General features: G+C 34.9%; 1 protein-coding gene across 1 annotated transcript; it reads left to right on the top strand.

Moving 5' to 3' along the window:
- The first annotated feature begins 770 nt into the window (after positions 1-770).
- On the top strand, positions 771-22050 carry LOC145265281 (S-crystallin SL20-1-like). The gene is made up of 6 exons (XM_080121060.1): positions 771-903; positions 5296-5391; positions 9157-9272; positions 10433-10486; positions 15158-15265; positions 21886-22050. Exons 1-6 carry the CDS (start codon positions 771-773, stop codon positions 22048-22050), a joined length of 672 nt encoding a protein of 223 aa, XP_079977186.1.
- The last annotated feature ends 1879 nt before the right edge of the window (positions 22051-23929 follow it).

Genomic DNA, 23929 nt, shown 5'->3' with positions numbered 1-23929 from the left:
TATTCATGGTGTTTAGGTACTCGCTTGATTCAAACGTTTTTTTTTTAGGGCTGGGTTTCTAAATAGCTTTACTATACTCTCTTTCCACACCCGGGGAACGCCATTTACCCCCGCTAGTATGATTATAAATACGAAATTTGCATAAATCAAAATCTCATATTCAAACGTACTTTTATGCCGAGCTGATTCTAGTCACATATGAAAGATGCCACTGCGAAATTTCCGCAAGTCTCGCTAGGAATTAATTAATATTGCAACTTTCCTAAATGGGGCAGGTAGCATTTATTTTTTTTATTTATACATGCGTCATCTGTAAAAAATTTCAAATGAGTAAACAATTAAGCAGAAAGATAAGAATTTAAATGTGATCCCACAGCGTATCATTCCCTTCGATAATTGGCATCACTACGCGAAACAAACGTGTGTAATTAACTGTATTTAAAAGCGACAATAAACACCGAACTGCACCTGGAATCAACCAACATCACTTACGTGGTCTGCGCCAGACAAGCAATGGAGTTTCTCACCTGCATAGATGCAATTGGTCCGTTACAGCGCAAATTAAACTCTATCGAGTACGGAATATTATTATAGATAACCTTGGACGGGTTTACGTTGACCGATTCGTCAGCGCTAACAACTTAATTGCCGTCATAGCATAAATACGCTGTCGGTCCTGGTCTTCGTCGCAAAAGTAGACTTGTAGTCGCTTGAACCGCAACAACTTGTTCTGTTTTTGGGTTACTAATCAAGCCGAAAACCACTTCGCCATGCCTAACTACACCCTCCATTACTTCAATGGCCGCGGACGTGCCGAGATCCTTCGTATGATGATGGCCATGGCTGGCGTCAAATATATGGACAAGAGATACGAATTCTCCGACTGGGATCGTTGCAGGAATGGTAAGAAATTGTTGTTTTTTTAATTTTGCAGAATTAACTTAATTAAAATAAAATGACGTTTAAACAGCGATTATGTTAGAAAAATAAAGGTTAAGCAACGATGATTCTAGTCAGTACTAGATGGGTTACGGTAAAAGATTAGTATATGAGCTAAGTTAAAAACAAACTTTGAATAGATATGGAGTTATTTAAGTTACGTTAACAGTAAAATTGCATAAGAGTTCGTTGACAGATTCCTTGTTACGTAGTCATTCACATTTAGAACCTGATTCTACGGAGAATATAAATGCGACGCTTCATCTATCCAGATCGTCGAACCGTATTAGTAGGTAGTTCTATTGATAGTTAACACACCGGTAACAACTTCACTATATCTAATAACGTACAATACATTAATGTACGCATATGCTATATACGTGTGATGTTTTGTTTTCTAATGCCCTTACAAATAATAGCTTGACTATCGGAAAAAATAATTAATCAGCCTTAAGTTAAGTTTTTATCAAAATCGGTTAAAATCGATTAATAACTCGTTTTAATTTATTAGTGACTGCATATTACGACATATCTTACCTTCTCTGTGTTTACATACACATACGCGCGCACAAGCACATACATACAGACTAGCATCTCCTTATCTTGAATGGAGCATATTGGGAAGTGATACACGATATACCATTAGCGTATTAAGCGATGCCCTTTGTGTAAACAAATCGAGCTGTGGTATTCGGACGATGTAAAAACATCGTTAATTCAGTGCACACACAGCAGCTGCTGATTGGCATAATGGTTAAAAGGCTTGACTGTCGTGCGGGCGGTCGCGTTCCGATCCTTGCTTGAGGTAGTACTGTATGTGTATGATATATATATATATATATATATATATATATATATATATACATTGGTTTCAGTTGGAAAACCAGTGAGAGAAAAAAAAATATAATTCTCACTGTTCAGGTGGTTTTTAAATCAATAAATATTTCCAACTGATGTTTCAAAATCTTTTGTCTACACAGGCTAGATTTTGAAACATCAGTTGGAAATATTTACTGATTTAAAAAACCACCTGAACAGTGAGAATTATATATTTTTTTCTCTCACTGGTTTTCCAACTGAAACCAATTTCCCTCTTTCCTCATTCGATTCTTAGCTTTTAATTTATCATTCTGACGTTTCCTCTTAGAGGGTAAGACGATAAGACCTTAAAGAAATTTTAACAATTCCACCTACCCGTTTTGTTTGTTTTTGATTTAAATTAAATTATGTTTCCTCTGAAATTTCTCCTTCCATTTTGCTGTGCCAAGAATTTACTTATATATATATATATATATATATATATATATATATATATATATATATATATATATATATATATATATGATGGACTTATCCGTCGATTACGACGTATGAGCTCTGTCACAACAAAGTTGTTCGGAAATCCACACAGAGGATTTGTTTATGATGGTGAATACTTTGTGTAGAAACAGCCACACGTTTTAGTACAACTGCTAATCTTTGTCGGTGCAGTGGCTGCCAAAAGCCACAGCATTAAGTAGATCTCAGTTTTGTTTTGTACATAAGAGGTTTTATTTCTCCTAGATGCATGTTTTAACGGAAATTAGAGGTGCATCTCTTCTAGTGAATTCAACGATGAAACGCTGTAATATTCTGTGCGTGTATATCTATCTATCTATCTATCTATCTATATAATTATGAAACTCAAATTACCTTTTAACGAGTGATGTAACCCACTTTCCGGTTTACGACATCCGGTTGCGCATGCGCGCATAAACATTAACGTTTAGACAATTGGACAGAGTTATCCCCCTTACACTATCAATAACCATGGAACTAATGCGGGCCTTTATAACTAGAGGGCGTGATTAAAATCTTTTTTTCTTCCAATTTTTTAAATGTCGTCTCCTTACATTCTTACTGCCGGTTTTCCATAGCTGATTAACCTTAGCATAGCTTGGCATGCTCTTGTATTTTATCTGCACATGCAAACGGAAATCCGGATCGGTAAATGCGCACGTTCCTATTACATTAAATACTGTTTTCTTTTGTTGTTTTTTAAACAGCAAATACTTGAATCTATTATGTCATATTTTTTACACATATGAAATTCATTTTTTAACAAATTTATTATTTTAAATTCTTCATAAGTTGTTAAACAAAGCTGTAAAAAATGTTGTCGGCGTTCTATTCGTAGGAAAAGTATGTTTAATTTTCAATTTTGAGCGATTATTCGGAAAAATAGGTAATTTTACACGATTAGGAAACATTTTTTTCTATGTTTGAGTAAACCGTCCGGATGCCATCAATCCGGAAATATGTTTATGTATAATTAGAAAAAGAAATTATAATTCTAATATATATATATATATATATATATATATATATATATATATATATATATATATATATATACACACACATATATATATATATATATATATATATATATATATATATATATATATATTCAATAAATGTTTTGGTTTTCAAATATTTTTGTTTTTGGAAAAAAATCTTGGTTGTTACTTATTCACTGCGGGATCTAACCAAGAACACATTGGAGTTATCCCTCCACCACCACCATTGCCGCCGTCCGTATACTGCAGAATTGCTGAAAATAAAATTAATTAATAAAAACGAAACATTTTAAGTTAAATAAAAGATGTAATGTTTTCTCACTTACCTATTAAAATTAACACGTGATTAGAACAAAACGTTTGCGATAAAATCGCGGGTTTCTAAATGATATGCTTTCGTTCTAAAAAAAATGTCGAACGTTTCGTCTATGTGGTAGAAATGAACAAATCGCAAAACGGTGTAAACATGATTTTGTTCCTTATATTAAAAATGTCGACCACATTTTTTTTTCGTCGAAATTACTATTTTAAAAAAGGAAAACAAATTTTTTAATATGTAATAAATTCTAACTATTTTACTTACAAAACATATAAATCATTTCAGGAACAAAATATGTTAATGCTAAACTAACTTTTGTCTGTATTTGCAAATAAAAATTATGACCAATTGGTGCTAGGGTCCTGAAATTATAGCCGCATTTTCGTATTGCGAAAGTCTAAATCTGCTAGAAAACTGCAGCCGCTGTAAAAAAAAACTATTTTCATTACGTCACAAGTCTCACGTTCATACATGAATTCCATAGCTTATATAGCATACTGACCCAACGGGTCACGGGTAGTCTAGTATATATATATATATATATATATATATATATATGTGTGTGTGTGTGTGTGTGTGTGTGTGTGTGTGTGTGTGTGTGTGATTATTATTGTCATTATTATTACAGTTGTAGCAGTGACCGTAGCAGTCATCATTACTGCTTCAATCTCGGTATGTATCATTCGCTGTAATGATCAGAGAAATGTCAAATATGCCCATGCAATGACACCAACCAATATATTACTTTACTATATGTATATTAATAAGCCATTGCTTGTGTGTGCGTGTGCGTATATATATATATATATATATATATATATATATATATATATATATATATATATATATATGAATTCGGGTTTAAGATGTTCAAAAGTAGGGAATAATGAATACAACAAGGTTGTTAGATATTGCTCGATTACAAGAGAACAATATTTTTTATTATATACTCGAGGGTAAAAAGTTGCATTTGGTCGCAATAAACAGTCATCTGTTTCAGTCAGTGAGACTTCGTCAGGAGTACCTGAACTATTCGACGCCATAGAAAGAAACTTTTCTCTGGCGTCGAATGGTTCAGGGTCACCTGACGAAGTCTCACTGACTGAAACAGATGACTGTTTGTAGGGAAAAATGTAATTGTTACTATCAAATAAATAAATAAATAATAATAATAATAATAATAATAATAATAATAATAATAATATATATATATATATATATATATATATATATATATATATATATATATATGAATTCGGGTTTAAGATGTTCAAAAGTAGGGAACAATGAATACAACAAGGTTGTTAGATATTGCTCGATTACAAGAGAACAATATTTTTTATTATATACTCGAGGGTAAAAAGTTGCATTTGGTCGCAATAAACAGTCATCTGTTTCAGTCAGTGAGACTTCGTCAGGAGTACCTGAACTATTCGACGCCATAGAGAAAAACTTTTCTCTGGCGTCGAATGGTTCAGGGTCACCTGACGAAGTCTCACTGACTGAAACAGATGACTGTTTGTAGGGAAAAATGTAACTGTTACTATCAAATAAATAAATAAATAAATAATAATAATAATAATAATAATAATAATATATATATATATATATATAAAATGTAACAATATGTCACTATTTTTTCAGAATAAACATTTGAACTCTATTTAAGTGCAAGATACGTTCTTATTTCTTTTCTAGAGTTCCCCTGTTACAATCTTCCATGTTTGCAAATGGACAATGGAGACATGATGCCCGAAACCATGGCGATTTGCAGGTACTTGGCCCGGGAATATGGTGAGCTGTATTTATTTCTTTTATCATTAACGTATAAAAATAAAGCCACATTTTTTTTTATTAATTAATCGGTTATACCAAGTCGACCAAACAAATCGCACCGGTTTACAATCATTGCATTTAATTAACACGTATCATTAAGCAGTATTTGACTTTAATTAATGATTAACGAGGGGTACCCTGCGTTTCCCGGGTGTTTTGAGGTGTGCGTGGAAACTCCAGGGGTGGGGATGGGGGGTTAAAAAAAGTAAGTATGAGGATCGAACCCGAACCCTTGAGGCAAAGTTGTAAATTAAAGTGTGAAAAAAAAAAGTACGACGTTAACCATTGCCCCACCGCGAGATGCTAACGGAAACACGTTTGAATTCATTTAATTACTTGGATTTGGAAGGTGCCCGTTTTAATGAGTTAATGAGGTCAAGTTTGACTGCAGGAGAGTATTTCATTTACTGCTGAACGCCCCCCCCCAAGATGTTATAGGAAAAAGACTAACCCACATGCGGCGAGCGACAAATGTTGAATATTTATCTTCCCAAAATCGAGCAAATTAAATAGACAGGCGAGCTTCGTTGTTAACATTGAGATATTTCGATTTATATGTGATATAAAAAGTTTTAAAAAGTTGTGAACCGACCGACCGCTTCTCTGAAAAAAGCCGTTTGTAGACATACAGAAAATGCGATCACACATACATACATACATACATTTTCGCTTTTATATTTATAGATGACAAATCTGGAAACAAGCAATTTTATATATATATATAGATATATATATATATATATATATATATATATATATACTAGCTGGCTCCGTTAACCGGCGTTGCCAGTGAAGCATACCCATCTGCGTAAGAAAGTAAAGTACGGTTGTTGTTCGTTGCCCTCCTCAACCTCCCCATGTTGAGAACGGTGTTCAGAATATATCTCTAACCTCCCCATAGTTCGAACGGCTGTCGGAATAGAAACCTCCAACATTCGCAAGTGAATTACAGTGCAGAATGCAGGTATTTATATCTGTAAAAGTACCTATCTGCGCCAAATATAAATCACCTCGTCTTAATGAGCATATTGGATAATGTAATTTCATTAATGCGTATCCTCAAGTAGTATTTAGCTTGGATTAAATGGATAGAAATGGGCGATGTTATATATATATATATATATATATATATATATATATATATATATATATATACTAGCTGTTTTTTTAATCCTTCCAAAGGGCGAATGAACTCTTTTTCTGGGTCAACGGCCAACTAGCACAGTGTATATTTGTGTGTGTGTGTGTGTGTGTATATGTGTATTGGGGTGGAGAGGGCTCCCGTAAACCGTGGTGAAGGCAACCTTTCTAGGAGAAGCAAATCTCTGATTTAAAAAACAAAGCGGGAGACCAGTACCCGCATTAAGCTGGTCTGCAGTTTAATTTGTTGCTGGCTATCTTGCTCTTGCTTGTTGCTGGATCTCAACATTTTGAACCGAGAGAGAGACTTAGCTGTCGTACAAAGCTAAGACTCTGTAACATCATCTTTGTATAGATACTCCCTCAGGCATTTGGGCTCATGGATTTCAAATGCCTGAGGGAGTGGCACTCGTTTGACAAGACGTTGCAATCATCATATACAAGCTGAGAAACTCGAGTTTGCTTGGATTGATGTCTTCATTGATTAATTAGTGCCCGTGAGTTTCAAGGGACAGGAAAAACGTATTCAAAACTTCTGTGTTCGATTCAATAAATTATTCTTTTTGTTATAGCGTATTAGAACTGGAATTCAGTGAAACAAGATTGAAATATTTCAATGAATATGGTTTAACAGATTGACAGACAGTTATATCTATGATTTGTGCTTGCGTGCTTCCTACTGTTTGTGTGCATATAAGTGGAAAGAGATGTTGCAGAGATGGGCGCCTGCAGCGGGGGCGTCTGCGACACCAATCACGAGATTCGGGTCGACTGGGTTCCATAGATTTATTGCAGAAGAATTGTGAAAATGTTTAGGTAGCTCCCAGAAAAAATTCAAATTAATTATGGAAGTTTTCTGATAGGTCAAAAATATAATTTCCTTTATTTACGATATTGTATGCGTACACGATATGCGCACAAATGCATTTTGGTTTGTATGTCGATGTGTAAACATCGACTACAGCCCGGTGTATAACATATGTGCGTGGGAAAAGATTTTGAAAGATAATGAAATGTGTTACTGCTGGAAGAACCACTAATAAATGTTTTTATTTGCACTTAGAAAATGCTGAGAAGTATTGTGATGTCCTATAGAAGATCAGATAAATAAACGTGGATTTATAAGATCAAAGAATCCAACCTTGATCGCCCTTCGGGGCCCGTTGCGCAGTTGATGGAGACGTTGAATCTCTACAGTTCCAGATGAACATTGTCTGAAGATAGCGGTTTCAATCCCACCCAAAGCGTGCCAGAGGTTAATTGGCCAAAATGTGGTGAGACGACAACAACTACGGGTGGCAGTGGTGGCTGAGAATGCAGTTAGGAGATTCGAAGTTCCTATCCGTCGCGGTTACAGCCTGACGAAGGCCAGAGGAATAGTTGGCCGAAACGTTGTGAATAAACAAAACAATAAAAGATCAAAAACAACAACTAATAGTCCGAAATATAAATAAATTAATGTCCTTCCTTGTTTGTTTGTTTCTTACGACGGAACCATACAACGTATTGGTCCTACTGGTTGAAATGAAATGACACGGTCAAAGTGAAACACCCACCTTACACAACCAGCCATATAACCCTGAATAAAACAACAAGTTATTTAGGGAAATGCGGTAAATAAATCTATATATCTATAAAAGTGAACGTGTCTGTGTGTGTGTTTGTATGTGTGTGTGTCTGTATACATTTCCCTACGCAATAACTCTGTCAATTTTTAGTCTACAGACTCGAAATTTGATATACAGGGTACTGAGATTTGGGAACATCGATGTGATCGGTTTTTGGTCAGAAATCTGACGATAAAGGGGTCAAAGTTCAACGATTTGACCTTTGAGAACTCTACCAAACTCCTCCGACAATTTTGAGTATTGGCACTTGAAATTTTAGATATATGTTCCTTGGACATGGATCTAACTTAACTTGATTTGAGCCCCAAACAATAAATGTAAAGGGGTCATAATAGGGGTAAAATTAAAAAAAAAATGACCTCTGTGGTCTCTTCCAAATTACTCAGACAATTTCTGGTCTAAATATTTGAAATTTTACATAAAGGGTATTCAGGCAAGCTTTTTCATCAGTTTGGGCCGAAAATTTTTAGTTACCAATATATAAATGTATGTATGTATGTATGTATGTTTGCATGTCTGTTTTAAACTTTCAATAGAGGCGACGGATTTTAGCAAGATCAGTATCGTTTTTAAGTTCAACCTTTCATACGATAAATATCGAAAAATTGGCTAAAAGCATTAATATTTTCCCCTTCAATTAGGAACTTTTCTACAGAGAGGGGTCACTTTTTTCGCCGATATTTTGGAAAGTTATCCTCTCCTTTAGATTGTCTAGCCTTAATTTTAAAAAATGTCGCTTCCGGTTTGGCGGTGGTCGTAACAGCATAAACGTTAGATTTTACACCGTTCTTTTCCTCCTTTGCGGTACGGGTTCGAGCCTGCCTTCCTACAACCACTTTATTTTTTTTTTGCTCCACATACACATCCAAACACCCGGGCAACGCCGGGCTGAAATGCTAGTAAGTAAAATAACCAAAACAGATCAAACTACATTATTGTTTATTTATTTTTTTAGATCTTTACCCCAAGAACCCCATGGACATGTTCAGATGTGACTACATCAGCGATTGCTTCTATGAAATCATGCACGATTACATGAGGTACTTCCACTGGAGGAACGGACGTTTCAGGGTGAGTTTAATTAATATTTGTATGAACTACATATATAAATGGAAATCTATAAAAAAAAAGAATACGAAAAGTATAAAAGCTTATTAATTTTCTTTATTCGTTTGCAATTGGTGAGGAATACAAAATAATATTATGAAAAAAATTAAAAAAAAATTTTTTTGCAAGTACATATTTTCGATCGATCCTTCAGTCTTCATCGGTGTAGTGAAAGTGATGAGCAGACACGGGGGAAAGGGGAAAGGAAAATTAAGGAGGAGAAGGAGAAGGAGGTATAGCCAATGAGAAGGTTCCACGTCAGTTTTAAATATATACATACTTTGACAAGTGACTTAGACGAGTTCACTTCAACATTTTAATGTCCTGTTTAGACGAAGAGCACATAGCATGTACACACATCTTTAGTATCTTGTCCGAACTGCTAACTTCAGCTTGAATTTTATCACAAAACGCAGGAATGTGCAGATTTATAAATGGCAAAAATTAATCACATGTCCAACAGCGTCAACAGCAGTGAAACAAACTCAAGAGAAAGTAAAAAGAGGAAAAAGAAGAAAGAGAAAAATATATCCACCTAAAAATGTCTACGTGTATAATGTATACTCTTTCTTTAATACTCATTTTTCTTTCGCATAAACGATTTCACACAAACAAGGCTGTACTAGGGTCTACCGATTGTATCTGATACCAATGAGGGATATTCGACTTAGCTCAAATTCGTGGACCTCGTGTACTAACATTCACAAAATCTGGAATTTTATAACCACAGCGAAGACGTTTCTTTTTTCTTCACTACAGTTCGATGTGTACTAAGTAACTGCCGAAAGGCGTGTACAGCGTCCTCTCGGTGCATAGCGATGCCCCCCCCCCCTCAATTAAAGCAGACAATTTATCGATTTGATTAAAAATAGGTGATTTCACCTATTTCGGTGACAATAAAATCTGAAGGTGTGAAACATTCGTTAATCCTTATTTAATCCCAGGCAACGTCGTTTGTCCCTGCTAGCATGGAATAAAGGAAAGTTAGTCCATACTTTTTTTTCATACAAAATAAAGAACTAGTCAATATATTTCATGGTCTTTCAGTTAAAAAGGAAAAGTTTAGATTTGAATGATTATTAAGAATAAAATTCAATTTATTTTGTTTTCTTTTTCATATTCAGTACAACATGAATGACTACGGTTTCGGTGGTGAAAGCAACTGCAGCAACTACGACGTAAGCAACTTCTTTTTTCAAATTTTTTATTACTATTTTTATAAATATATATTAACATATGCACTATTTATGCTAACATGTATTTACAGATTAAATTATTTATATTAAAATAGTTCCCAAAAATATTAACTTGGCACAAAAGAATGTTAGAACATAAACATAATACGTTACAAAGGTAGAGCATTCGATTTTAATTACGTAGGGTTAATGAGCTAGCAAGATAGCTTGGTTTGGTCAAAAGCTAAGAAAGACAGAAGTCTGACCGTAGGTGCTAAGCGAGTGAGTTCAGGCCGAGAAAAAGAAAAACAAAGATGGTGGCCAGCAATTTATTCCGTGCGTTCTCGCAAAATCTCGTGTGCGCGTGAAGCTGGAAACTACAAAACAAGCTTTATTTTTCGGTGCTGGAGAGATTCTGTGAGAATTTTGAATTGGTTGACTTGCCGAGGGTAGGTCGGTGGGGAAGAAAGGCGTGCTGGTAGCTGTGGCCAACACGGCCGGTGGTCCATTAATCAACGAACCTGAGTGCCTATTCTTTACAAGTTAAATAGACATTTCAGTCACGCGTGAATCTCGTTGACTGAGAGTTGGAGTAGATAAAAAGGGGTGGCCGATCTACTGTTGTGGTAGTAGTTGTTGTAGAGTTTTAGACAAATTACAATTCGACCGTCGTTACCCATTTGTTACTTTTACAAGGAAAGACTGCTTGTAAGCAACGTCGACATTTCGTTGCAAGACTTAAACCGTCTTTTCTTCCCCCCCTACTCGTATGTATGCTAATTCCGACAATTCCAGATTTGGCAGGAGAATATGTGCAACAGGAGTGGAGATTCTACTTTCTCGGATTTATTTCCTTTTGTGTGTTTGAGGTGATCCCCTCCGTGAGGCGCACTGCAGTTTAAGGACCGTGCCACCCTCCCCCCTTTTTTTTTTATAAAGATAGTATTTTCACTTGGTAATACACGTAATGAGTTTAGAGTTTGAACAGTGATTGGAAATGTCGAACAAGTTAACACGAAAGATATCGCCTCCGCGTTTGCAAGTGGAAGAGAAACGCGACTTCATAATAATGTATGAAATTAAAACATATTGCAGCTTAGATGGGAAGTATTAATCAATATTATTAATGAAATTCTAAATGTTTAATTTATGTGTGTATGTGTATAATGATAAAACTTTCGAACGGATGAAGGATGCTGAGTGTACTTGATGTTGAGTGTACTCGATTTTGTGTTTGACTCGGCGTTGTGTGTGCTGACGCGGTAATAGTATATAACTTATTGTTGTTTGGTTTTCATTCAGAGGTGATGAACTTAAATAATGAGAAGGGACGAACATACAACGAATGTTTTTTTGCCTACATACAACATGGACTATTTTATTGCATATTAGTAGCTGCGCCGCGTCAGCACACACACTCAACATCAAGTACACTCAACATCAAATACACTCAACATCAAGTACACTCAACATCGTCTTACCATCAACGCTTACCTTGTGGACTCGGAATATGGTAAATTCCCATATGCACAAAACAAAATCACTGAAAAAAAAACAGAAATGCCCTCAATAAGGTTAAGGATGATGAGTAAACGTTGGATGAAATACTGGTTAAAATTATTACGAACTTGTCAGGATTCGAACATGGAGTATTCTGATACGCAGTTGGACGCGTTATCCATTGTGCCACAAGTCTGTATGCCGAAAGATGTTACCGCGACTGTATACAGACAGTGCTAAATTCCGTTGACATGGGCAGATAGCTTTTTCGAAAATTGAACAGAGGGCCCCAAAGCCCTAATTTCGGGCTTTTTGTGTACCTCTGCGTTATTTGTTACGAACCATATATAGATCAGCCAATGTAGGAACACACCCCTTTCAGGGGAAAAAAAGAATTCTTCAATTTGGAGCCTCCGTTCGAAAGTTTTATTGGCATATATACACACATAAGTAAATAAATAAACATTTAGAATTTTATTAATAGTATAGACGAAAAACCCACACATGAATCTCTACACATACAATAATAGTATAGATGAAATTCCACACATAAAATAATATTATAAATGAAAAACCCACACATAAAATTTTCATTGTAACCACTAGATGTTTCACTGTATACATCAAAAGGTTAAAGAGAGATCAGTTCAATAGACCCTTTTTATATAACGCCCGACCGTATAACATAAGGAAGAAACAAGCAGGATATTAGAGATAACAGCTGTACCCGGCTACGCGTTGCTGTAGCCTAGTTTGTTTAAATAGAAATACAATCAAAAATAAAACCTGTACTGTAAATTTACTGCGTATACATATATTTTTATTTCAGGAAAATTTGCACTCTTTGATGTTTATATACACTTATATATTTGCTGTTGCTTGAAAAAAAGTTGATTTTTGATCATACGCGCACAAACACACGCACACACAAACCCACGTATTCACGGACTATAAAAAGAACCATTGGGACGCATTTTTTGTTTATGTCCTCATTACTTGTGGATACACAATATTTTGAGACTTCTTAATGTTTATAGCAAACGCTCAAGGAATTGTGAAGTGCAACACACACATAAGACAATAATAACCTAAGCATGAAGCGAACTTGAAGCTGTACGAAGTAATATGTTTCTTAGTTACGCCATATTGTAATATTAGTAACCCTTCGTTTAGGAAACGTAAAATTGGATTCCGAAATATGAGAATTATCAGAGCGCAGATAATAAGAATAGTTTGGCGAGGGAGACGTAATTATTTATAATCAGAAATACGAAGAGAAGGTTAGGTCTATGTATTTCAAAGCCAGTTATGGGGGGAGGGGCGAAAGGACGGAATCTGTGGAAAGTGTAGAATTTGTTTTGGTGACAACTGGGAGTAGTAGTACGACTAAATATTAAGAGAAAAATTAGGGATTTATTCTTCTAAAGATGTTGCGATTGGGATGGTATTGCCCTAGGATGCAATATGTATAAAATGGTGTTTGAAAGCTTTATGAGATAGCTGCTATGTGCCTCGATGTATTGAATTAGTATCTGGCATCTCTCGTTGCAAACCGACGATACTTTGGATCAGAGGGGAATTTTTGCAGTTATTTATTATATCGGAGAAGATGGCAAATAGTTATTGTAAAATTTTCACAAGAATCTGGATGTTCCTGAATGACTTCATTTTCCCGATATTGTGACGTTGATCTGGCATACTTCATCAGTATACGGACCCCTACTAACATTGTGAAAAAGTATGATGGGGAAAGCACACTGAAACGCTATGTCAAATTCAGAAGAAGGTCTTGACATCATATAAATTCTGAACCAGAACATTTATAACAGAACCGCTACCGCTTGATAAGACGTAGTGGGAAGTAGATGATTCGAGACGTCTTCGAGATAAAAGAAGACGGAAATAGACATTTATTACAAGCGACTGGGAAATACGTGTTCTAAACAGGCCCGGACAAGGACAAGGTATCACATGTTCGACACGGCAAAGTTATATCAAGCACTCTCGAGTTCGTGATTATTTAGAACGAAGGACCAAGCAATGTTCTTAAAGTACTTGTAAATAAATGTATGTTGTTTCATTTAAAAAAAAGCGAACTGAATTCTTTTCTTGTCTTTGTTAACTTGTGACTGCCCGTACACACCGTGTGGGTACCGAGTGCTAAACATATAACAACTACATCTATCTATATCTATAAAAGTGAACGTGTCTGTGCGTGTGTCTGTGTGTGTGTCTGTGTACATTTCCCTACGCAATAACTATGTCATTTTTTAGTCTACAGACTCGAAATTTGATATACAGGGTACTGAGATTTGGGAAAATCCATGATCGGGTCTCGGCCAGACATTTGGCTGTTAATAGGTTAAATTTCAACGATTTGACCTTTAAGATCTCTACCAAATTCCTCCGACAATTTTAGGTCTAAACACTTGAAATTTTGAATAAAGGTTTCCTGAACATGGATCTTACTTAATAACTTTATTTGAGCCCAAAACAATAAATTTTAAGGGGTCGTAATAGGGGTCAAAGTTTAAAAAAATTGACCGCTTTTTTTTTCTCCAAATACACCTCCAAATACCCGGACAACGCTGGGCTGAAATACTAGTATATATATATATATATATATATATATATATATATATATATATATATATATATATATAAAGAGGTTTGTGCTTACTATAAGCCTTCCCCGTGAATACTACGTTATACTTTTTAGATGAAGATTGAAATGTTATTCTTTTAGGTATTATTCAAACTACTGTTTTCATTTTTGGATGCTATTCTCACGTTTCGATCGATGTAGACTATTATTACTTTCATATTAGTATCGTCAAACTCAGACATGTTTACATAGAGCCCAGGAATATTCTATATAATACGAATAACCAATCCTAACCTAAAAAAAAGTCAGAAAGATCATGATAATAATAATCGTTCAGATTACTTGGCATCCCTCAGCCGTGCCCTATAATCTGACTAATTACTCTTGTTATCAAACCTACCCGTATACATTTTCGGCTAAAAGCAAAAAAAAAAAAAAAAAAAAAAAAAATCGGAGAGTAGAAATTTATAAACCCTTTTCTGTTATCTTAAATGCTATTTAAGTCTAAGTCCTTTTATTTTGTTATGTTTATTCAAAAGCTTGTATGAAAGTTTTGTCTTTTTTTCTAGAATTATATGAACTGGAGATATATGAACAGTTTCAACAGAATTATGCCCTTCATGGAGCGGACCCTGGGCATGCGTGACAACGGAAGCAAATTTTTCATGGGTGACATGGTAAGTTTAAACAATTTGTAGAATCCACTTAAGCATCACTAAAAATTAATCTATAAAAAGTTACTATGTCTGCCTGTCTGTCTACCTATCTTTTTTTTATTTATTACATTTTTACCCCAAACAAGGCGCATTGCCACTTTGGTGTAGGGGGCTACTATCAGGGGCAGCAACTACTGGGGCACTATGTTGGGATTTGGCCAGCAAGATGTCGGTTCACTTTGCACATGAACTTCTGCATGTCAGTACAGTTAGGGAAGCAGGAACCTGGAATGGAATTCCAGAGTCTAGCGGTTCTGGGGAAGAAACTACTGGAGTAGAAATATCTTTTACATCTAGGGATCTCTACTGTGTGGGGGTGGGATTTAGCTGCTTGTCGGGTTTGTCGAGGGTGTCTACGTCGTGGGGACACAAGTTTCTGCAGTTCGTCAGAGTATTCACCACTAAAATACTTGTAGAACAGGCTGAGGGATACAACGTTTCGTCGATGGGACAGAGGCTGAAGCTTAGATGCCAGTTCAGGGCCTATCAGATTGGCGACTCTTTTTTTAACCTTGTCTAGGAGCGAGAGACTAGTAGCAGATGCACTAGCCCAAATGTGACAACAATACTCCATAAATGGGCGAATGGTGGCCTTATAGGGGTACAGGATACTTTCAGGTGTCAGTAGTTTTCTAGCACGGTAGAGAGAGCCTACCTTTTTCGCAGCGGCCCTGGCAATGTTTTCAATATAATTGTTCCAACTCATATTTCCTGTGAACGTTAGGTTAAGCAGTTTGAAAGATGTACTCTCAGACAGGGAGTCACTGGCCGTTGCTATTGGTGGCAGAGATGGTTTCTTGTAATTATTGAAGGAAACCAGTTTAGTCTTGCAGCATTGAATGTGACCATCCATTTTTGTCCCCATTCCACTACAGATTGGATGTCATCCTCTAGTGTTTTTGCCATTTCTTTAGTTATGTGTTCATTTGTTTTTCTGTCATGCCTGTTATAGAGCGTAGTGTAATGCCTGTTATAGAGTGTAGTGTCATCAGCATATGTACCCAAGGACCAAGCAATGTTCTTAAAGTACTTGTAAATAAATGTAAGTGTTCAATCTCCATCTCTCCGAAACAAAAACTTCCCAGATCGGGGCTAGGGGCCTCAAATCATTGTATTTTTGTGGGCCGTATTTCATGGGTCTTTACCCGGTTAAACTAGTTTTTTATCGTGCCAAAAAAAGTTTCAAAATTGAAAAAAAAAATCATTATACATTTTGTACATTCATCTTACTTTATTTTTAATCAGTTCATCTGCTTGACACTAGTGTACAGTGGTAATGTCACCAGCTTTTAATGCTACACTTTTGCTTTCGGTTTCGATTCGAGCTGATGCCACCCACATACTTTTTTTTTTTTACTTTTGAAATCACGACACTATAACAATATATACGAACTCTGGACAAATTAAAATATCATATTAAAGCGTATTTTACAACGGGGCGTAGCTGGACGCCTGCCCCAGCTGGTATACGATATTAAGATCCAAAAGCCACACGAGGATAGTGGTTAATGATTGCTAGGTTAAAAATTTGAAACGGGTCTTACTTGGTCACACCTAATCAGAGATAAAAGAATTTAGGAAGAAATAAAGGAGTTCGTTTTATATGAATGCTAAAAATATATCTATAAAAAACGGCGGGGGGCAGCTGGCTTTTTCCGGGATTAAAATATGCTTAAAAATGATATTTTATTTCGCCCGAAGTTGTTATATATTATTATACAGTCGTGGCTTCAAAAGCAAAAGAAAACGTATTTAGGTGTCATCAGCGGAATCGAAACCAAAATAAAAACTAGCATTCAGGACTGATGAGGATACCACTGTACCAACGTGGCACCCATATTAAGTGACTGTCAATATTTTTGAGAATTATATAATTGATGACATTTTATAACACTTTTCTAATTTATTACACACACAAACACAAATAGAGGCACACCTACACACCCATACACACACGCATATATATATATATATATATATATATATATATATATATATATATATATATATATCCTCAATATGGCTAACTTATATTAGCGTTTACGAGAAATGGTTCACCAGCTCCAACTGATGTTACCTTAAGTAATAGCACGAAGCTGGATACTCCACCAGACTAGATGAATTCTTGCCCTAGAATCCAGTAAGACCATGGGACCAAAACGAAACATACACTATAAAATATGGAAAATGTTACTTGGGGAGAGAACAATTTATGTTTTCAATTTGTTACTAATTCAATGTTTGAGAGATAATAAAAAAACTTTAATGAAACATTCGAATGTCTATGTATCACATATAGAGTTCAATTTTTAGCCCCAGGTTGTGAGACACTTGATTTTCATACGGGATAACTCTGTCAATTTTCAGTGTGCAGACTCGAAATTTGATATACAGGGTACTGCGATTTGGGAAAATCTGTGTAATCCGTTTTCGGCCAAACATTCGGCAGTTTAGGGATCAAAATTCAACGATTTGACCTATGAGAACTCAACCAAACTCCCCCGACAATTTTGAAATTTTAGATATAGGTCTCTTGGATAGGGATCTAACTGAATAACTTGATTTGAGTCAAAAACAATAAATGTTAAGGGGACATAATAGGGCTCAAGTTAAAAAAAAAAATTGACCGCTTTTTTTTTTGCTTGACATACACCTCCAAACACTCGGGCAACGCCGGACTGAAATGCTAATCTATATATCTATAAAACTGAACGTATCTGTGTGTGTGTGTCTATCTGTTTGTCTGTGTGTCTGTGTACATTTCCCTACAGACTCGAAATTTGATATATAGGGTACTGACATTTGGGAAAATCAATGTGATTGGTTTTCGGCCAGAAATTTGGTTGTTAAGGGGTCAAAGTTCAACGATTTAACCTTTGAGAACTCTACCAAACTCCTCCGACAATTTTGTGTCTAAACACTTAAAATTTTAGATATAGGTTCCTTGGAAATGGATCTAACTTAATAACTTGATTTGAGACCCAAACAATAAATCTAAAAGGGTGATAATAGGGGTCAAAATTTAAAAAAATTGACCTCTGCGGTCTCTTCCAATCAGACAATTTCTGGTCTAAACATTTGCAATTTTACAGAAAAGGTATTCAGAGATAGGAAAAACTTTTTAATCGATTTACTTCGAAAATTTTTATTATAAATGTATGTAAGTTTCATGTTTGCATGTCTGCCTAAAACTTTCGAAAGATGCGACGGATTTTTACAAGATCAGTATCACTTATAAGTTCGACCTTTCAGACGACAAATATCGAAAAATTGGCTAAAAACATTAATATCTTCACTTTCAACTCGGCACTTTTCTACAGAGGAGGTCGCTTTTTTCGCCGATATTTTTTAAAGTCGTCCTTTTCTTGCGATTGTCTAGCTATAACTTAAACCCCCGGCATTTCCAGTTTGGCGGTGGTCGTAACAGCAAAAACGTCAGATTCCTTTTGCAGTTCTCTTCCTCATTCGCTGTACTGGTTCGAGCCTGCCCTTCTACTACCACTTTTTGTTTTCTTTTTTTTTTTTGCTCAACATACACATACAAACACTCGGGCAACGCCGGGCTGATATGCTAGTATATATATATAAAAGTGAAAATGTATGTGTGCGCGTGTGTGTGTGTGTGTGTGTGTGTGTGTATCTGTGTACATTTCCTTACCAAATAACTCTATCAATTTTCGGTCTACAGACTTGAGATTTGACATACGGGCTATTGAGATTTAGGGAAATCTTTTAAATATGTTGTCGGCCAGAAATTTCTCTGTGAAGAGGTGAAAATTCAATGATTAAACCATTGAGAACTCTACCAAACTCCTCTGCTAATGTTGGGCCTAAACACTTGAAATTTAGATATAGGTTACTTGGACATGGCTCTAACTTAATAACTTTATTTGAGCCCAATACAATAAATGTTAAGGGGTCATAATTGGGGTCAAAGTTTAAAAAAAATGACCTTTGTGGTCTTGACCAAATTGTTATGTCTAAACATTTGAGATTTTACATAAAGTATATGCAGCCACGGGACAAGGGTTTTAATAGAGTTTTTGCTGAAAATTTGGCATCCAAGGGGTCAAAGTTCCAAAGATTCTACCTTTGCTGTCTCTAGCAAACTATTAGGACAATTTTGGGTCTAAACATTTGAAATTTTACATTAAGGGTATTCAGACATTCAGCAAGCTTTTTAATTAGTTCTTGAACGGGAATTTGGCTGTACAGAGGTCAAAGTTTACATTATTAACCTTTGTAGACTCTACCAAACTCCTCAGCCAATTTTGGGTCTAAACACTTGAAATTTTGGATGTAGGTTACTTGGGCATGGGCAAACAGCCCAAAATAATAAATGTTATGGGGTCAGAATTGGGGTCAAAGTTAAAAAAAAATGATGTCTGAGGTCTTTACTAACTTTTCTCAAAGGAAGATAAGGAAGCCTATTATATAGAAAGGCATTACCGTACATATTCATACTTTTTAATATATACATATTCACATAACATTATGAACAGTACATAGGGCCCGAGCAAAGCCGGGCGGAACTGCTAGTATATATATATATATATATATATATATATATATATATATATATATATATATACACAGAAAGAGAGAGATAGAGAGAAAGAGAGAGAGAGAGAGAGAGAAGGATGGTGAGATAGGAACAAAGAATTATTAAAATATGTTAAAAAATATCTTAACAAAGTTTAAAACATATTTAATTTTCAAACGCAATAATGTTTGAATTTGTCCAATTAGTCTTGAAACCATTGTAACTAACAATGAAATACACTTTTGGTTGCTATCAATTCTTTCTTTGAATCTTGGTTTTGTTAATACAGTATATATATATATATATATATATATATATATATATATATATATATATATATATATATATATAGTACTGTTTCGCTGTTTCACAGCTCATCAGTGCGGCTTGACAGGCAACTGCCTCAAACCAGGATCTTACACACACACACACACACACACACACACATACAGACCCACACGCACATACACACCCACACGCGAGCATACACACACACACATATATATATATGTATGTAATTAATAAAACTGAATCTTATTTGAGATAAGCATAAAAATGTTTTCATTATATTATAAAATGCATTGAATCCGTTGCCAATATTGGTTGGATCATTTTACCGTTCCAGTAGTTATCTCACTTACAATGCAATTCCCAACTGGTATGAAAGCCAAGTAAGTACTAGCATAGTGTACTACTGCAAAATATGGGGAATGAGCTGCTCAAACCATCATTCCCAGCTCCGCCAGGTTACAAAACCTGTCTGGAAATCTTCTCCTCGCTTCAACGAATAGCTCATGGAAAAGACGTTGCGAGTCTCTTTCTGATCTCTCAATTGCACTGATGAACTCGACTGGTCTTCACTCTATGTCTCTCTCCGGTATAACTTTACCGGAAAACACCCGGCTAGCTACAACTACAAGTTCCCTATCTATGCCTAATCTAAGTGTAATTTCCTGAGCAGAATTGTCCACAGAACTGCTTATCTGCGGAACACAATATCACGGAGCTTCTTCCCGGCTGACTATGGTCGCTTTCAAGTCAACGTGAACAGATTCTTGAAGAACCGTCCTCTAATCTATATAATTATAAATTTCAAATGACCTTGTAACGAGTGTTGTAACCCAACACTCGGTTTACGACTTCCGGTTGTGCATGTGTACATAAACATAAATCCATAACAGCGTAAACAAATGAACACAAATCACTACTTTTGCAGAATTTGACCGGCGCACTGAAATATTAACGTTATTATTAAGAAATTATTATTTAATATGGGAAGAGTGAGGATGTTTTGCAACTATTCTGTATTACAAGTATACTGTCGCAATTTTCTTACAAATAAATCAACTTTGAGCCGTTGACAACGTATTGTTTTACTGTGTACGTTTTCAGCATCCCAATTGTTTGTTTGTTTTTTGACATTTATATTATCTAAATAATTGTTAATACTTTCTACATTTTTTTACATCGTTCATTTCCATATTAAGTTATTTTAACGCAATTTTCTTACAAATAAATTTAGTTTTGACTACCATAAGAACATTTTACAACGTATTGTTTTACTGTGTATGTTTTCAGCGTCCAATTGTTTTTTTTTCACGTTTAAATTAAACGATATATCAAAATTGTAATAGTGCAGATTTACTTCTAATATGGCAGACCACTTATAATTCAATCGCTGTAAGTTGTTTGTCTTTAAAAAATAAACAATAATAAACAGAACGACTCATAGAAATCTATCTATATTCTTTTTTTATTTTTAATATACTTTCATAGAAATGTTTCTGTTATGTTACAAAAAACTATTTTCTTTACGTCACAAGTGTCACGCTCATACATTAATTCCATAGCTAATATACCATACTGACCCAACGAGTCACGGGTAGTCTAGTCTAAATTATAAAATTCACATTACGTTACGCTTAATTTTGAGAGGGTTTTAAGCCTTGATAAGTGGTAACTATACGATGTAAAAGATATATAAATAAAAAAAAACGTATGCATATACATATATATGTTTAACTTTCTTCTTTTTCAGATGATGTGGTGCGATATGATGTTCTACTGTTGCATGGAAAACATGTACATGGAGAACCAAAATATATTTAGCAGCTACCCCAAATTGATGAGTTTATACAACCGTATCGCTGGCCACCCCAAGATTTGCAGTTACCTGAAAAGCCGCTCAAACACTTGCTGGTAGATTAATATTAAACGTTAATAAAGTTTACACCTGGAAGACGAGGTGGTTGTGTTTCAACCCATGTCGATATTATTTTGTGATTTGAAATGTATACATGACTTTAGGATATTGTGAATAAATGTAGTTTTTTCTAATTAAAACTGATTGCACTTGTGTTGTTTTTATTTATTAATTAAGAAGTGTCTCTTGAGGCAGCCACAGCTTTTGATATTTGAGCGTTTGATGCGGAACTTTCCTTGTACACAAATAGAGACACGTATAATTTAATATCATTTATAAAGCTCACCAAGTCTTTCCTTCTGTTTGTTTGTCTGTTTCAGTATTTTCTAAATCTATCAATTCCGAAACTAAAAGACACAGAGTGGCGCTAGGGGCCTAAAATGATTGAATTATTTATGAACCGTTCGTTTATGGATCTTTAGCAGGTAAAAATAGTTTTAAGGGGTCAAAATTAAAAAAAAAATATATTTATACATTCATTTTAGTTCATTTTTAACCTCTAGATTAGCAGTTACCTGAAATGCCGTTCAAACACTTGATAGTAGATTAACACTAAACGTTAATATAGTTTAAATCTGTCTAACGATGTGGTTTTGTTCCAAACCTTATCGATATTATTTTTACTTGTAATGTATACATGATTTTACGATATTATGAATAAATGTAGTTGTTTTTTGTAGCAGAATTAGTAGTAACCAAAATGAGAAATAGAGAGCTTACCTCAGATACGTCTGTTTTGGGCTGAGCAAAAGAGCGAATTCCAAGATGGCGTCCATGGGCTTTTATTAGCGTTTACCCAATGTAATTATCGTTGAATCACGTCTGCTCTCGCGCGATTATGCAAATATATTATTTTTATTTGTAATGTATACATGATTTTACGATATTATGAATAAATGTAGTTGTTTTTATTATAACAGATTGTATTTGCGTTGATTTTATTTATTAATTATGGAGCCGACATCCAATACGAACACTTTCCAATTTATACTGAAATTCATTATAAAAGTAAATGTTAATGACAACATTTGTTCACTCAACTTTCTCATAGATACTTCCAGCGCATCAGACTCTCCAACTACAAAACACCTAAATTCCTACTTTCTAAATTTTAATAGCGAGCTCCCTCACCGTTAAAAATAGCCCTCATCAAAAACTTTCGTAATAGCGCCAACCATATTTCCTCTGATAAAATATATTTCTTACCGAACTAAAAAATATCAAGCAAGTGCTTATCAACAACGGATTTCCAAACTATATTAAAATCAATGCTCCAAAACTAAAAAAAAAAAAAATACAACAACAAATACTCCACAACAGCAAAATCCTCATGCCACTATCCCATTCTCGTGTAATCAAAATCAACTAACTTTAAAACTATATGAAAAAATAGATATGTGTCTCCCACCAAAAACAATAATATTAGACCTATTGTATACTATTAAACAATTTCAAACCCGGAATCTAGTAGAAATAAACAATATTCCTCAACCCACAAATTAATAGAACGAACCTACGTCATCTTTAAGTTCTAATGCCCTCCTGAAGATGCAAGCTCGTATAGCAACTATGAAGCTAATAATTACGTTGGTCACGTCGGTTATAATACGACTATCCTATCACGTCACCTAACCATGCATAATACAGAAACAAGTGCAATATTACTACATTTACAAAACATAAAAAACATTCTTCCAACGTTAAAGAAATCTTTGTCAGCAACAGAAAAATAATACACCTTGAAACCAACGTCAAAAGTAAAAAAAAATACTATTCAAGCTATAGACATCAATGCACAAAAGCTGTCCTTAATCAAATCACATTTCAATCAAGCGAAAACACACGCAAATGCCTGTCGAACCCTTTCCCTCCCCTACCT

Source organism: Euprymna scolopes, chromosome 40 (assembly GCF_053919585.1).
Source record: "Euprymna scolopes isolate OS-2025 chromosome 40, ASM5391958v1, whole genome shotgun sequence".
In the NCBI taxonomy this organism is placed as follows: Eukaryota; Metazoa; Mollusca; class Cephalopoda; order Sepiida; family Sepiolidae; genus Euprymna; species Euprymna scolopes.
The sequence above is the reverse complement of the archived record's forward strand: the minus strand, read 5'-3'. Positions and strand labels throughout refer to the sequence as shown.

Coding starts and splice junctions, on each gene's coding strand:
- LOC145265281 (XM_080121060.1), top strand. CDS start 771: ATGCCTAACTACACCCTCCATTACTTCAATGGCCGCGGACGTGCCGAG. Junction 5,392..9,156: donor GTACTTGGCCCGGGAATATG/GTGAGCTGTATT, acceptor TTATTTTTTTAG/ATCTTTACCCCAAGAACCCC. Junction 9,273..10,432: donor GGAGGAACGGACGTTTCAGG/GTGAGTTTAATT, acceptor TTTCATATTCAG/TACAACATGAATGACTACGG.